Source organism: Tupaia chinensis, unplaced genomic scaffold (genome assembly GCF_000334495.1).
Source record: "Tupaia chinensis unplaced genomic scaffold, TupChi_1.0 Scaffold000075_1, whole genome shotgun sequence".
Classification (NCBI taxonomy): domain Eukaryota; kingdom Metazoa; phylum Chordata; class Mammalia; order Scandentia; family Tupaiidae; genus Tupaia; species Tupaia belangeri.
In genome coordinates, this window is record NW_006159535.1 from 1,200,099 (window position 1) to 1,218,154 (window position 18,056).

The 18,056-nt window shown below is 40.7% G+C and overlaps 1 protein-coding gene across 1 annotated transcript in view; it reads left to right on the forward strand.

Annotated features, from left to right (window-relative positions):
- Window positions 1–18,056, forward strand: part of SYNE2 (spectrin repeat containing nuclear envelope protein 2) — a 339,863-nt gene that overhangs the window by 44,914 nt on the left and 276,893 nt on the right. Inside the window, exons 8-10 of the mRNA XM_006142397.3 lie at window positions 7,086–7,186; window positions 8,851–8,952; window positions 12,560–12,694. Of these exons, the coding sequence (XP_006142459.1) occupies window positions 7,086–7,186; window positions 8,851–8,952; window positions 12,560–12,694 (338 nt within the window). The remainder of the gene's footprint in view (window positions 1–7,085; window positions 7,187–8,850; window positions 8,953–12,559; window positions 12,695–18,056) is intronic.

Consider the following 18,056-nt stretch of genomic DNA (forward strand, 5'->3'; position numbering starts at 1 on the left):
AAATACATGGGGTTGTATTGTTTTATAACATAAATAAAGCTATTAAAAAATTAAGCTGGAGATGGCTACTGAACTTCTACTCGCCTCTGAATACTCAGATTGAACTCCAACAATCAGGAAGAAACGCACCATCCATCAGATGACTAGAAATCACCACAGGATCACGAGAAATATGGGAAATCAAGACAATATCTCTCCTCCAAGGGAAAAGAGTAACATCTCTTCATCCTCAAACAGCACAATGAAACTCATGAAAATATCAAATAAAGAATTTAGAATGTTCATAGTGACAAAGCTAACAGAGATGGAAGAGAAGACAATGAACTGCAGAAGAGGCAGGAGAAAGGAGCCGATGAGTTCCAGGAGGTGAGGAAGTATTTGCAAGATCTGAAAGAGGAAATATACACAATAAAAAAGAATCAAATGGAACTGTTAGAGATGAAGGCTATAATACAGGAAGTCAAAACCTACCCTGAAAGTATTAAAAGCAGACTAGATCATACAGAAAATCAAATCTCAGATGTACAAGATAGAATTGCTGGCCTAGAAAAATCTACCACAAAGACTGAGAAAATTGTCGCCTAAAATGAGAATAATATATGAGAAATACTAGATACCATCAAACATCCGGATAATTGGTATCACAGGAGGTGAAGATATTAATAAGGGCATTGATAATCCATTCCATGAAATCATGGAAGAAAACTTTCCAAACCTAAAGAGGCATTCAAAGATTCATTCCCCAAAAATACAAAGGACCTGGAATAGAATCATCCTAAGAAGATCTTCTCCAAGACACATTATAGCCACATTGACCAAAACCACAGACAAAGACAAGATACTAAGATTGGAGAGAGAAAAACAGCAAGTTACCTACAAAGGATATCCCATCAGGCTAACAGCAGACCTCTCATCAGAAACAATACAAACGAGGAAAGAATAGGAAAATATATTCAAAGTGTTAAGGGAAAAGCAATTTTCACCAAGAATACTGTATCCAGCAAGGTTATCCTTCATATGGGAAGAAAAGACAAGGGCATTCTTAGATAAGCAAAACCTGAATGAATTTACCAACACCAGACCAGATCTCCAAGAAGTTCTGAAGGGAATGCTATACCAGGAAAACTAAATACAGACAAAGAGAAATAAGAATTCAAAAATAACTAAGAAAATGGCCATCTTGATGGTAGGGACAAATCTGGAATTGAATATTATATCCCAGTATTTAATCAGAAAGATTAGACCACAACAGAAGATAAATTAAATACATGAGACTGAATTGGTGAAAGAGTCTTACAACTTTTTTTTTTTTAAAGAGGTTTTTGCTATAGGGCACGTGTGCTCGTTGGAGAGACAGAGAGAGACAGAGAGACAGAAGGTGAGAAATCACCCCCCAGGAAGGATGGCCATGCCGCAATCCCTTCTCCTCCATTCTCCTCTTGGGATCTCGGGCACACACACACACGTGTCCGGTGTGAGTTTAAGCCACCGGGTCTGGGACTCGAACCGTGGTTGACTACATGGGAGTCCAGCAACATAGCCATTAAGCTAACTGCTGGTCCTGAGTCTTATGACTTTTGACTAAAACATTACTAATTTTCTTCTAGGCTTTGTTTTTCAGATTTAAGGATTTTTTCTTGTCTTGAGCTGCTGATAGGTTCATATACCTACTATTTGAACAGAATCCTAACCTGTCTCCTGGCTTCAAGTTTTAAGCAAAGCTCTCTTAGCATTTCTTTGAATTTGTTTTATTAAAGCTAAAACTCCTTCTCTTGAAATGAAAAAATATATGAAAAAATACCTATTTAATAACCTCAGGAAGCTATATAGCATCAGCTAGGTGCTACTTTATAGTATATTCATTCTACTCAGAATTTCATGCCTGAAGTCATACATGTGTTCACAGATATATGTATATAAGAGCTGAACTTGCTATTGAAAGTAGTTAGATTAAGATATTTTCTGAATCAATAAAATGCCGGGGGTAACAAGGAGGAATGGAAAGCAGCTGTAGACACCAGAGATAGTGTGGGAGGAGGGTGGGAAATGGCAGAGGGTGAGAAATAGGGGGGAAATACACACACACACACACACACACACACACACACACACATATATATATATATATATGAAACTAGAAATGGAAAATTATTGATGATAACATGTATGATTAAGCCACTATGCAGTGTATTCTGGATGGGAAATCAGATTTTGTATGCTGTAACAATGCTTATTGAATGAATGTAAAATTAACTAATTAATTAAAAATTAAGTTCACATAGTGTTAGTGAAACTTATAATGAGCTAATAGGTCAAGACACACAAATTTTAGTCTGGGGACCGGCAGGTGGTGTGTTGGTTAAGGTGCTGGACTCCCAGATCACTGACTGTAGTTTGGGTCCTGGATCTGGCAGTTTAGTTTCCCTTACTCTCTCACTTTCCCTTACTTTCTCTGATCAAATTAAACAAATAATAAAAATAACAATAATAAAATAATTTCTTTAAAAATTGAGTCTCAGCTCTGTAACTAAGAGTGCATAATAGATGACCCATGTGAAACACACTAACACACACACAGACACGTCTGTTATAAATTTTGCTGATATGAAGAAGGTATAACGCACAGTAATAAAATTTATGATATTTTTGTTGAAAATACTTTTGCTGATTTTTGCAAAATGCTTGTATTCATCTGCAGCCAATTTAAGGTTGCATTTGCTGTACCAGTGTACTCTGACGTGAGTGTTAGCTGATAATTTTCTTTATGTTAATGAGTAAGCGGAACAACAGGGGTTTGCCAGAACTCTTTCTTTTCAGTGACGTGAATGACTGCTTTGCTGAATCAAATACTGGAAGAATATTTCTAACTTTTTATGCTGTTTACCATTTCGCAGCTATAGACAGGACATCCTTTATTCAGATTTCCTTCGCTTTTACCTACTGCCCTTCTTTCTTCCAGGGTTCTGTCCTGGAAACCACATGGCACTTAGTCGCCACATCTCCTTAGGCTCTTCTTGACCAAGACGGTTTCTCAGACTTTTTTTTTTCTTTTTATAGCCTTGACAGTTTTGAGGATTACTGGTCTGGTATTTTGTGGGATGTTCCTTTATTGGAATTTGTCTCATCTTTTTTTCTCATGGTTAGACCAGGTTTATGGGTTCTTGGGAGGAAGACCAACGCAGAGCGTCATACTCATCACATCATTTCAAGGATACATTTTAACATGATTTATCATTGTTGGTGCTAGTGTTGGTCACCTTCCTGAGGTAATGCTCGTCTGGTTTCCCCACTGTGAAGTTACCCTCTCACACACACACCCCATTTCTTATTGAACTCTGAAGGGAAATTACTATGCACAGACCACACTTAAGAGAGTTATGCACCCTGCTTGATGGCAGGTTGTCTACATAAATTATTTAAAATTCTTCTGCATAAGAGGCTTGACTATTCTCCCACTAAATTTATTTAGTCATTTACTTATATCAGTATGAGCATATCGATATTTTATTTTATACTTTGAGTCGTAATCAGTGCTACTTTGTTTTAAGGCTCAAATTAAAAAACAAACAAACAAACAAAAAAAACACATTTTCTTTAAGTGCGAAGTTTTGGCAGCTGGGCATTCTTTTGGAGAGCTCCTGTGCCTCTTTGACGGATCCCCATCAATACCGGTTTGATTGCTTGTTTCTGACACCTTTCTTTCTCTGGCACAAGATGCTTATTTATCTTGTCTGTTTCTTGCCCCTGGGTTAGAATCAGCCATGTTTCCAATGACCTGTTTCCTAGTATTAGAGAATGATCATAGAAACCAGGATCTAAGTGTTGGATGGGCTCTTTACTGAGGGAACTTAGCTTTTTTTTTTTTGGAGAGATTTTCACTGTAGGGCGTGTGCGCTTGCCAGACAGACAGAGAGAGACATAGAGACAGAAAGCGAGAAATCACCCCCCAGGGGGGATGGTCACGCCGCAATCCCTTCTCCTCCATTCTCCTCTTGGGATCTTGGGCATGCACGCACAGGCGCCCGGCGTGAGTTTTAAGCCACCGGGTCCGGGACACGAACCACGGTCGACTACATGGGAGTCCAGCGACATAGCCATTACGCTAACTGCTGGTTCCCGGAACTTAGCATTTTTGACCCCCCCCCTCCTCTTAGTAGTTGAATTAGGTGCTGTTTCTAAATTCACAGTTAGCCCAATGAATCCATATTTCTGCATATCAATTTCAGCATCAGTTTGGTTAATTTTTCATGTTAATTTTTTACTCCTATCTTGTTCTTCTTCCCTCCTTTCCTTCCTCCTCCTCCTTTTGGGGGGGGGGGTCTTTTCTCTTTCCTTTATGGTTTTCCATGACCTTTTTTGCTTTTCTTTATATTCCCCCATGTTTTACTCAGTTCCTTACTTCTGATTACTGTCCGTTTTTGTACTTACATATGACTCCCCATAGCTTGAGTATAAATACTGTTTTAGGGTGTCTAAGTAATTAGGCAACTAATGGAATGACAATATAATAAAAGCAAATTTCTACTGTATGAATGATTGCCCATAATTCAGCATAAGTAGCTTAAATAATAGCTCAGAAATGTGAAATGCATCATGATTATTCATGCAAACCAAATACCATAGTCATATTTGAATAACGGAAGTATCCTTTGACACAACATTGTTAGTTATCATCATGCACGGATTTATGTATAATGAAAAGCTTTTTAAAAAGTATCTAGTCATGGGACCAGCAGTTAGCGTAATGGCTGTCGCTGAACTCCCACGTAGCCAACCGTGGGTTGAGTCCCGGACCTGGTGACTTAAACTCACGCTGGGCGTGTATGCGTGCATGCCCAAGATCCTGAGAGAAGAATGGAGGAGAAGGGATTGTGGAGTGGCCACACCCCAGGGCGGTGATTTCTTGCTTTCTGTCTCTCTGTCCTTCTCTCTCTTTCTGCTGAGCACACGCTCTGTATAGCAAAAAAAAAAAAAAAAAATCTAGTTATGTTGATTTTGGTATTTTATAGATTTCTTCTTATGTACTCCTTTCTTTTAAAGAATTATTTATTTATTATCATTATTTTTCAGTTTTGACCAGAGAGAGACAAAGAAAGAGAGAGACAAAGAAAGAGAGAAAGAGGGTGAGAGAATAAGCTGCCAGGTCTGGGACTTGAACTGTGATTAGTTATGTGGGAGTCCAGTGCCTTTAATCACCACACCACCTGCTGGCCCATGTATTCCTTTTCTAATCAGATAGAATAACCAAACTATGAGGAATTCTTCCTTTATTGAAACCCTACTGCAGGATTTTACTGATAGCTTTTAATGCTTACTGCCTTAAATTATATTATTTGTATTTGTTTATGGCTTAGATTCACTTTTTTTAAAGAATTATTTTATTTAACTTAATTTTTTTAACTTATTTATTTTAATTTGATTAGAGAGAAGCAGAGTGAGTGAGAGAGAGAGAGAGAGAAAGTGAGAAAGCAAGGTGCCAGGTCTGGGACTCAAACTTGGTCGGCCGCATGGGAGTCTAGCACCCTTAACCAACCACGCCACCCCTGCCAACTCCTAGAGTAACTTGTTTTAGTTTGCACTTTCTGGAATTTTTCTTTTTTTAAATAATTATTTTATTTAACTTTATTTATTTATTTAAATTTGGCCAGAGATGTACAGAGCAAGAGAGAAAGAGAGAAAGGGAGGGAAAGTGAGAAAGCAAACTGCCAAGTCCAGGACTTGAACCACAGTTGGCCATGTGGGAGTCCAGTGCCCTGAACCACCACTCTACCTGCCAGCCGCATCATTTTCTGGAATTTTATACAAATGGAATCATATGGCATGTATATTTTTGGTCTGGTTTCTTTCACTCTGCAAAATTATTTTGAGGTTCATCTATGTTGTATGCATCGACATGTCATTTCTTCTTAAATGGAGTGCAAAAAATTAAAATAAAAAGTTTTACTTTCAACCTCAGTCAACTTAGAACATTTCTTGGGCCTAGTAGTCATGCTCCCTAAAGTATAGTGTGTTAGATGTGTTTGTTGTTTGTTCTTTTCGAAGTTCTAACTCCCTGAGGGGCAGATGATATCTTAAAACATCTAATATTCACTGCAGAATGAATGAAGTGATGAAATGTAAGGTCCTGAAGGACAAGGACTGTACCTTACATGTCCTCGTAGCCCTGCCATGGCCTGCATTTGCTGGCTCTCTGTAAATATTAGTTGCACTGAGTGTAACTGATTAATAAACATTTTTTTTTCAAAAAAATTTATTTACTATTGATTTACTTAGTTTTTTTATTAAAATTGTTTTTCTTTTCAAGGTTTTTTTGCCATAGGGTATATGCACTCACCTAAGTAGTAAAGGAGGGAGGAGAGGAGAAAAATAAAGCGTTCCTCCTCCTGGAGGCATAATATAGACATTCTTCTAGGGGTGCAGGAACACACAGCAACTGAAACCTCCCTTTTTTAAATTTTAGATATTTGCCAGAAGGGCACATATGCCCGCTGAAGAGAGACAAAGAGAGTAAAAGTGAGAAATCCCCCCCCCCCACCAGGTTTGATGGCCACACTGCTCATCCCTGCCCCTCCATTCTTCTCCTCCATTCACATGTGCCCAGTGTGATTTTCAAGCCACCAAGTCTGGAACTTGAACCACAGTCAGCCATGTGGGAGTCCAGTGCCTTAACCACCGTGCTACCTGCTGGCTGGCCCCTGAGATCTCTTCCTAACACGTTAGTCTCAACATTTGTATAATGAAGCATTGCCAAAAGTATATATCGCAAGGAAGACTTGTTCAAGTCATCTGTAGAGTTTATTCATTCGTTCCTAGAACAAATAAATTTGCATACAAGACCCATAATGACAATTTTAAGGAAACTGAGACTGTGAATGTCCTAGTCAGGATTCAACAAAGATCTGACTCTCGTTCCAAGCTCTTATCCACTGCACATTCTTGGAGCAAGGGTGAATTGCATGGCTGACTGACTACTGACTACTAAGGGATTATGAGCCAAATGGCATAAACTATGGAACAGCCTGTTTTGACCGTTCATTCTAGCAAACCATTCCCGTAGCTAATTGATGGCATGCTATATCTTGCAGACGTGGACATCGTTAATCCTGATGAGAAGTCAATCATGACATACGTGGCACAGTTTCTGAAGTATTCAAAGAAAGCACCTGAGACTGGAGATAAGGCTCAGGTATGTCTTTATAAGTTCAGCTCATTTTTGTCGTAGCCTTCTCATGGTTTACTTTGAAAAATCTAGATATAATTTGCATACAGAACTTACATATGTAGTTCAGTGAGTTACGAGAAATGCGTACACTCAGGTAAACCATACTCCAATCATGATAGAGAACATTTCCGTAATCCATAATGTTCCATCCTGCTCTTTTCTGTCTCCACCCCCTCCCCCCAGCAACCAGCATTCTAATTTCTTTCACCGTAATTAGGTTTGCCTGTATTTTTTATTTAACATCGATAACATGTTACACTTTGCCAAATCATCTGAAACAACTTTAGGCAGGCACAATATAGGAAAAAATGGTAGTGATGTCAAATCTTTATCATTTTGATTAACTTTATTGAGATACAGTTTACACACTTTATATACTATAAAACTCTATTTAGGCTGCATAGTTCAAGCGTTGTTAGTATATTTATGTGATTGGGCAACCATTGTCCTCATCTAATTTTATCACATTTCCATTTTGCCTGTCCTTTAGCTTCATAGAAATGGAATTGTGTAATTGGTATAAATGAAAGCATTGTGTTATACTGTCGATCCCTGTTTGTTGAGACACTTTTGAATTGCTGTTACATTGCCACTTGATTATTCAGTTTTCTCCTTTCATTTGTCATCAGTTATATCGAATATTATGGATAGAAATGTCATAAAAATCACTGAGCTGAAAAGAAACTTTCATTTTGCCTCTACGAAGATAGATGGATTTAGTAAAATGTTTATTGATATTAAGTTTATTTCGAGCTGCTTTCTCAGACATGTTTACATGCGTTCTGTTTGACATGTTGGGCCTATGTTTTTCCAGCTCTGGGTTTAAGGCAGTAAGCCAGAATGCAGCTGACTCTGGTAGAGAGGCTCAAGCTGAGATGCAAGTTTATAATTCAGTTCACTTCTTTCTGACCTGCTGAGGAGCTTCACTTTTCTAATTAATTTTCATATGAAAACTTCAAATTAAAAACTCAACTGTCCATGAAATTGCAAAAATGTTAGAAACACTTTTGCTTAATAGAAAAAAAACTTAGTGGAGGTTAAGGAAGAATAGAAAAAAGATGTCTCTTCCGCTTTACCCTCCAGCAGTAAAATCTGCTCCTAAATGGAAGCAATCTTACCACGTAAGCAAGAATTCGAGAAAAAAAAAAAATTGTTGCTCACTTCTATGTAGTAGCATGACCAAAACTTTCAGTAGTGTTATTTCTAGAATCTTTAAAATGTTTAAGATATTTTTGATGTCAGTGTTTTTGCTGGCTGTGAACATCTCTTAAATTAGTTCATATTTATTGGGAAGCAGTCTTCTGAAATGCCGGCTATACAGAATGATTTAGATGAAAATTTAATAGTAATGAAAAATTGAAGAATAATGGAAATAGATAAGCCAAAAAGGTGAAGAGTTCTACCTTTTTTCCTTCAGCACATTAAGTTCATGTATTAGTTTCAATCTATTTAAAATTTTAAGGTGCTATGTGAATAAGCAAAATTACTGCTTGATACATGAGTCATTGGTGTGTCTTGATGGCATTACGTCACTGATGATTTAAGCTGTTAATTTTACTATTAAAATGTTACCACATCTATTTAGGATTTAGTTTAAATGTGTGTGTATGTGTGTGTGTGAATTACAGGGAAAGGTGAAAGATGCTATGAGCTGGCTAGCTCTGCAAGAGGAAAAACTACAGAAGTTGTTAAAGGATTCAGAAAATGAGACCTACTTTAAAAAGTATCATGTAAGTATGACTTTAAACAGTGTATTTGTAGTTTAATCTTTTAGGGAAAAGTAGTTAAGTACATATTCAGAAAACTTTTTCAGAGTAGAATACATATAGTTTTAATTTGCTGTTGGGTGTGTGCACTTGCGGGAAACAGCAAGAGAGAGAGGGAAAGTAAGGAAGTATACCTTGGGAGGAATGGCCTCACCACCGTCCCTTCTCCTCTGTTCTCCTTTTGGGATTTTGGGCAGGTACTCACATGCACTGGTGTATCTTCCAAGCTGCTGGGCCTGGGACTTGAACTGCACAGTTGGCCATGTGAAATTCAGCTTTCTTAACCACGATGCCATCGGCTAGCCCAGAGTTAAATATTTCAGTATTAAATTATCTCCAGGTGTTAGGGCTTCATTTTAGGACAGTGCTTCAGAGAGTTTTATGTGCATGCGAATCACTGGGTAGCCCCACTCTGATTCAGTAATTTGGGGGCAAAGCCCGAGGTTCTGCATTTCTAAAAAGGTCCCAAGATATGCTGATGCTGCTGGTCCTTGGAGAGTTTTGAGCAGCAATATTCGAAAGCAGGGTGAGCAAACTAGGACCCATGGACCTTGACATTTGTTTTTGGAAATGAAATATTCTTGGAACAGAGTATTGTCTACAGGTAGAAATGTGTACACAGCAACCCCAGGGTTGAGTAGCTATGACAGAGACGATATGGCTGGTAAAGCCCAAGATATTTACTCCCCCTTTTAGTAAAAGTTCCCCAGTCCCTGATTTAGAGAAGAACTTGCTTTTCAGAATGAACATTGAATGTAAAAATGATCAGGCAGTCAGAAACAGGGAATCTTAAGAGTCACAGTACATGGCCTCAGTGGAGTCCTTTGGGGGAATAAAGGCAGTTCTTATTTTTACCACATGTTGGACATTTGCTATGTTCCAGGCCCCTTACTGAGAAGAATTTCACATGTTAAAACATCTTGCTGGGGGGACCAGCAGTTAGCATAATGGCTATGTCGTTGGACTCCCACGTAGTCGACTGCGGTTCAAGTCCTGGACCCGGTGGCTTAAACTCATGCCAGGCGCGTGTGCGTGCATGCCCAAGATCCCGAGAGGAGAATGGAGGAGAAGGGATTGTGGCGTGGCCATCCCCCCTGGGGGGGTGATTTCTTGCTTTCTGTCTCTCTGTCTCTCTCTGTCTATCTGGCGAGCGCACACACCCTATAGCAAAAAGCCTCTCCCCTCCCCCCCAAAAAAAACCATCTTGCTGGGGCCAGCAGATGGCATAATATTTACGTCAGTGGACTCCCATGTAGTCGACTGCAGTTCAAGTCCTGGACCCGGTGTTATAAATTCATGCCAGGCATGTTTGTATATGTGCCCAAAATCCTGAGAGAAGAATGGAGGCGAAGGGATTGCGGCATGGCCATCCTCCCTGGGGGATAATTTTTTGCTTTCTGTCTTTCCAGTGAGCACATGTGCCCTATAGCAAAAATCCCTCTTAAAAAAAGAAAATAGAGGGACCAGCAGTTAGCGTAATGGCTATGTCGTTGGACTCCCACGTAGTCGACTGCGGTTCAAGTCCCGGACCCTGTGGCTTAAACTCACACTGGGCGCGTGTGCGTGTGTGCCCAAGATCCTGAGAGGAGAATGGAAGAGAAGGGATTGCGACGTGGCCATCCACCCTGGAGGGTGATTTCTTGCTTTCTATCTCCCTGTCTCTCTCTCTCTCTCTGTCTGGCAAGTGCACATGCCCTATAGCAAAAACCTCTCCAAAAAAAAAAAGAAAAAAGAAAAAAAAAGATTAAAAAAAAAAAAAACACCTTATGAGTTGAGTATTGTTAGCCTAGTTTTGTAGATGAAGACAAAAAGGCTTAGGGAGACTAAGTGACTTATCTAAGGTTATATGGCTACTGAAAAGTAGAAATGGGTTTTAGTAGTAGTCTACCTTCAAAGACCTAGGTCTTTCTACACTGTATCTTGATGCTTTGCCAGGTATGTAGTTATTTCTTGTATAATCTTTTTTTTTTTTTTTTTTTTTAGAGAGGTTTTTGCTATAGGGCACGTGCGCTTGCCAGACAGAGAGTGACATAGAGACAGAAAGCGAGAAATCACCCCCCAGGGGGGATGGTCATGCTGCAATCCCTTCTCCTCCATTCTCCTCTTGGGATCTTGGGCACGCACGCATACGCCCCCGGCATGAGTTTTAAGCCACCGGGTCTGGGACGCGAACCGCGGTCGACTACGTGGGAGTCCAGCAACATAGCCATTACTCTAACTGCTGGTTCCCTTTCCTGTACAATCTTAAAGGAGACTAACAGGAGCCAAAGTGAAGGTCCCACAGTTCAGTTTCTCAAAAGCCATTGTGTATGTGACCCTGTGCTCCCCCGAGGTCTCATCCTAAAGAAACTGGAGATACTGTCATGTGTCCACACAACATTTAGCACATGTCAGCCTCCTTCACACTAAGTGAGTCATTTGAGTCTAGCTTTTCCAACACTAATATTCAGTGGATTGTGTGACTAATACGTCATTCCATCCTTTTTAGTTTGGAACCATCTGAAAGGGAAGGAGTCAGACATTCTCATCATCCTTTGGTCTGAACTCCTTAGGCTTGTGTTTCTTCCCTTTTAGCTCTGGTCTGAGATTGTTTATTGACCAGATGCTCAGCGTTCATTAGAAATGCCTTGTTCCCTTATGTCTTTGATTAAGTAATGTACCACAGATTCAGGTTCCTAACTAAAAGACTTTATGAAGCTATGAATTATTAGAAAGAATGAAAGTAAGTTAATTCTCCCTTGGTTTACTTATAAAATTTAATTAAAAAGTTGTCAATAATTATGAATAATGTCTTAAATAGCTTTTATGGGATCGATAATTCTTCAACATCAATATTTCATACAAATGAAAAGCTTTAGTTATTAAAATTTTAAAGACAAAATGTTTTATAAGGTCTGTGTGAAATGGGAACAATTTGTCCAAGCTCAGCTAATCATAAACACTTAAGGAATTTTTTTTTTTTTAAAGCGAGATCTTTGCTCTAGGGCTTGGGTGCTTGCCAGAGAGATAGAAAGTGAGAAATCACCTGCTGGGGGGATGCCCACACCCAAATCCCTTCTCTTCCATTCTCTTAGAATTTTGGGCATACATGCACACACACCTGGTATGACTTTTAAGCCACTGGGTCTGGGACTTGAACCACAGTTGACTACGTGGGAGTCCAGTACATAACCATTACACCATCTGCTGGCCCCAACACTTCAGGAATTGAACGTGATACTTGCTGTCGTATCATCCTTATGTCCGCTCGCTCGTTTTGTTGTGAACACATCTTTGGGAAGAACAAGCAAGCTTACATTTTCCATGTGGCATCACTTGTTCTCTAGAGCTGGGTGACCTTGCCATTCCATTCCCGTAGACATCCAGCAGTACGGACATGAGACACGAGCCGAGACCTATGTCATGGTACTGACACCCAAATTACTGTGGTGCATTGAAGAAGGAAACCAAGTCAGGGAGAGGAAAACGGCTTCTGGAGGTTTCACTTTGTCTCAGTAAATTCTTACGTCTAAGCTGTAGACCTTAAAAAAGCAGATTTTGTTTTATAAATGGAATATTCTTATAACTGTAGGGGCTGCTGTCCTTCATGGAATCATTCAATGAAGAAAAGAAGTCTTTCGTGGACATCCTGTCAAAAGGGAATCCGGATGTGCTGGATGATGATCAGTTACAGTTGAGAAAAGGCTGGGATGGCCTCCACCACCAGGTTACTGTTTACGTTGACTAGAACATATTCAAGGGCAGCCTTATTTTGCTGGATGAGGACTTTAGACTTCCAAGCAAAACCCTGTCTTGTATAGACAGGGTAAATGCTTCATTAGAAAATGGGCTAGTGTTTTATATTTCTTCCTTGACATTATTTGAGTAGCATTTGGGTTTGAGTAGGAATTCACAGGATTGTGCTTAGAGAAAATGCAAGTTATCTAACTTTATATTTACCATCAGTTTTGGGTTTGCCTGGGAGATTATCCATATTTGATTGACCTATAACCTCTTCATCATCATGTGTTAATATCAGTAGATGTGTAAAGTGGGTAGGGACAAAACCCAGGGAGAAGGTGTAAGGATGAATGTGTGTGTGTGTGTGTGTGTGTGTGTGTGTGTGTGTGCCTTTAAAATCTATGATTTTGGTCCTTTAACATTTGGGGGGGACTTGGTTGACGACCCAGTATATGGTGTATATACATGTAAAAAGAAAGCATGTAGGGACCAGCAGATGGTGTAATGGTTACGTTGCTGAACTCCCACATAGTCAACCATGGTTTGAGTCCTGGATCTGGTGGCTTAAAATTCACACCAGGTACATGTGCATGTGTGCCCCAAATCCTGAGAGAACGGAGGAGAAGGGATTGCGGTGTGGCCATTCCCCGGGGGAAGGTGATTTTTCACTTTCTGTCTCTCTGTCTGTCTGTCTCTTCTGTGAGTGCACATGCCCTATAGCAAAAACCTCTTGGCACAGGCCCTATAGCAAAACCCTCTAAAAAAAAAAAAAAAAAAGAGAGAGAAAGCATGTGCTGTGTAGTTACTAGGTAACATTTTAAAATACCATCGAAGACCAAGTGGTTGATCGTGTTCAGATCGTCTATGCCTTGACTGACATTTTGTCCCCAGTTCTATCCAGTTGCTGAGAGAAGGATATTAAAATCTGTGGAAATCTCACTTCTCCCAAATTTTTTTTCATGTAGTTTACAACTCTGTGGTTACGTGTTTATTGTTGTTACATTCCTGATGAATTGAGGCTTTTTAGAAAAAAGTCCATTTATTGGGTACCAGCAGATGGCGTAATGGTTACACTGCTGGACTGCCATCTAGGTGACTGTTGTTCGAGTCCTGGACCTGGAGGCTTAAAACTCATGTCGGCCATGTGTGCATGCCTGCCCAAAATCCCAAGAGGAGAATGGGGGAGAAAGGAGTGTGGGGGCCATCCCCCTAGGGGAGGGGGATGGTGGTGGTGATTTCTCGCTTTCTGTCTCTCTGGTGAGCGCACATGCCCTACAGCAAACATCTCTCTAAAAGGAAAAAGAAAAAAGAAAAAAAATATTTATTTATTTATTTAGAGAGAGAGACAGCTTTTTCTAACAAGGTCTTTATCCTGTGATCCACCCCTGCCTAGTCAACCAAGATCATGGGTATGTATGTGTGTGCACACACACAGCATGTACAGGGAGGCCTTAGGATACAGACCTAGGACCTCCCCATGTGGCTTTGACACAGTGGCGTGTGTTACATTACCATTGTGCTACCATCCTGCCCCAGATTAACACATTTATCATTATGAAGTATTCCTTTTAATTTTTAGTAATATTGTTTTTCTTGACATCTACTTAATCTGATAGCAGTATAGTCATTCCATCTTCTGATCTTGACTGTTTATATGACATGTCTCTTTTGCTCATTCACTTTCAGCCTATTAAGTTGATATATTTAAAGCCTATCTCTTATAGACAGCACATAGCTGAATCTTGCTTTCTTACTACTCTGACAATCTCTAACTTTTAATTTGAGTGCTTATTAGTTCATTAACATTTAATATAATTTAAAATTTTTTAAGAATTATTTTATTTAACTTTATTTATTTATTTATATTTGACCAGAGAGGGACATAGTGAGAAAGAGAGAAGGAAAGTGAGAAAGCATGCCACCAGGTCCAGGACTCAAACCGTGATTGGCCATGTGGGAGTCTAGTGGCCCTAACTGTCATGCCCCCTGCTGGCCCCCCAATTTTTAATTTTAATTTAAAAATTTTTTTTAGTTTTTTGCCATGGGCACATGCACTCACCAGAGACAGAGACAGAGAGACACAGAGAGAAGAGAGAGAAAGTGAGTAATCACTTCCTTGGAGGGATTGGTCATGCCACAATCCCTTCATTTTCCTCTTGGAATTTTGGACATGCGTCCATGTGTGCCCATAATTTTTTTTTTTTTTGAGAGGTTTTTGCTCTAGGGCGCATGCACTCGCCAGACAGACAGAGAGAGCCATAGAGAAATCGAGAAATCGCCCCCCAGTGGGGATGGTCACGCCGCAATCCCTTCTCCTCCATTCTCCTCTCGGGATCTTGGGCACGCACACACACGCGCCCAGCGTGAGTTCTAAGCCACCGGGTCCAGGACACAAACTGTGGTCAACTACGTGGGAATCCAGCAACATAGCCATTACACTAACTGCTGGTTCCCCCAATCACAATTTTTAAGCCACCATGGGACATGAACCATGGAGAGAGCGGTTATGTGGGATCCAGCATCTTAATCTCCTTGCCACGTGATGGCCCTTAATTTTAGTTTTTTAAACTGCCAGGGAGTATCTATGCTCACCAGAGAGAGAAAGAGAGAGAGAGAGAGAGAAGTAGAACTCCTACCCCTGCCCATGGGGCATGGTCATGCTGCAATTTCTTTTCTTCCATTTCTCAGTCCTTTTGGGATTAAAGGATTTGGGACACACATACACAAACGCCTGGTGTTTTTTTTTTTTTTTTGGAATGGTTTTTTGGTATAGGAAGCGTGTGTCGCCAGCCAGCCAGACAGAGACAGAGAGACAGAAAGCGAGAAATCACCCCCCAGGGGGGATGGCCACGCCACAATCCCTTCTCCTCCATTCTCCTCTCAGGATCTTGGGCACGCACGCACGCACACATGCCCAGGATGAGTTTAAGCCACTGGGTCCGGGACTCGAACCATGGTCGACTATTTGGGAGTCCAGCGACATAACCATTACGCTAACTGCTGGTCCCATGCCTGGTGTGTTTTTTAAGCCACTGGAGCTGGAATTCAAATCTCGTTTGCCCATGTAGGGTCTGTCTCCTTTAACTACTCTGTCACTGAGCTGTTTTTAATGTAGTTGTTGATAGGGATCCATTTAAGCGTATCATTTTACTCTTTGTTTATTCCCTCTGTTTTTTGTATCTTTACTCCTTTTGCCTTGCTGTAGATGTTAGTATTTTGTGCAGTTCTATCTTGTCTATTGATTTTTATGCTCCTACCTCTTAATAGTTGCTCTAAGGATTACGGTATACAGGGAACCAGCAGTCAGTGTAATGGCTATGTCGCTGGACTCCCACGTAGTCGACCGCGGTTCTCGTCCTGGACCCGGTGGCTTAAAACTCACGTCGGGCACGGATGTGTGTGTGCCCAAGATCCCAAGAGGAGAATGGAGGAGAAGGGATTGCGGCGTGACCATCCCCCCTGCGGAGTGATTTCTTGCTTTCTGTCTCTATGTCTCTGTCTGGCGAGCGCATGCGCCCTATAGTGAAAAATCTCTCCAAAAAAAAAGGATTACGGTATACATTACAAAATTCCTTCAGTCTACTTAGGGTTGTACCAGTTCTAAGATGTTTTACAGATTCTTGTAATAGGTAGAAATCTTGCAATCAAATTGATTCATTTGGGGTTAGCTCCATGGCCCAACAGTGATGTGTTGCTCAAGAGAAGCCAGATCCCACATGGAGATCACAGTTCAGATCCCTGGGCGGGCAGTCTGAAACATGCCAGGCTTGCTTGTGGGTGCCCATGATCCAGTGGGCCAGAGGACTGGAGGAAGGGATAATGTGTGGCCAGACCCTCAGGAGGGTTCTCCTCTCTCTCTCTCGTGAGCGCATGCACCTTCTGGAAAGAAAATAAACACACATACATGTATACATATTTACATGTGACACTTGTCTGTATCACATATATGACACAAGCATGTTTGAAAGTCCCCAAGATCTTTTTATTTTTTTTTGCCCAGACAGCCATCTATTTTAAAGAATCTAGAGAAAAAAGGTATTAGCGTTGCGTACTTACCTAGCTATTTACCATTTCCAGTGTTCTTCATTCCTTTCTAGAGAATTGAATTTCCACTGAGCTCATTTCCTTTCATCCTGAAAAATTCCTTTAGTTTTCCTTATAATACAGGTCTGTGGGTGACAAATTCCCTTTGATCTCTGACTGTATTTTGTCCTCATTCTTTTTTAAACAACTTTATTGAAGTATAATTTACATATCACAGAATTTATTCATTTTAAATAAATAATGGAATATTTTTAGTGAATTTACAGAGTTGTCACAGAGACTGCATGATTCTTTTTTTTTTTTTTTTTTTTGGAGAGGTTTTTGCTATAGGGCGTGTGTGCTCGCCAGACAGACAGAGACAGAGATAGAAAGCGAGAAATCACCCCCCAGGGGGGATGGCCACGCTGCAATCCCTTCTCCTCCATTCCCCTCTTGGGATCTTGGGCACGCACGCACATGCACCCGGCGTGAGTTTAAGCCACCGAGTCCGGGACGCAAACCGTGGTCGGCTACGTGGGAGTCCAGCGACATAGCCATTATGCTAACTACTGGTCCCTTGAGACTGCGTGATTCTTTAAAGTAAAAAATACTTACGCTGCTCCTGTTCAGGGAAAGTTTGCCAACCTCTGCCTGGCCATCAGCAGTTTTCAAAATACATTTTCCATATAATTTTCTATGTTAAGTAGTACTTCAGTGGATTAAAAGAATCAACTTTCAGAGGATACTTTTTTTTTTTTTTAAGTTTTCCTATAGGGCATGTGTGCTTGTGGTAAGGTGGGGGTGTGAGAAATCATCCCCTAGAGAGGGATGGCCACACGCCACCACCCCGTTTCCTCCACTTTCCTTTCAGGGTTCTGGGCATGCGTACACATGTGCCCAGCTTGTTTCTCAACTCGCCAGGTCTGAAGCTCAAATCTAGTCACCGTAACCTCTGTACCACCTGCTGGATCCCTGCCTTTTTTTTGTTTTTAAATTCACAACAGAGAGTGCATTCCTGTGAGAGAAAGAAGGAGCACCCTTGACAGGATCTCGTCATGCCCTGATCACCTTTCCCCCAGCCCGCCAGTTCCTCAGGGTCTTAGGTACCTGCTCACATGCTGGTCTTGTTTTCAGGCAGACCCAGGGATCTGAACCTGTGGTCAGCCATGTGAATTCCAAGAGGGCAGTCCACTATGCTCCCAACCGTGCCACCTTGCCTAGAGGCCAGAGGACCCCATTCTGAAGAACTAGTGTGGCTTTAATCATCTTCCCATCAGGTGCCAGTGTCATTACGTGGTCAGTTCCTGTTCTCATCACAGCTTTGA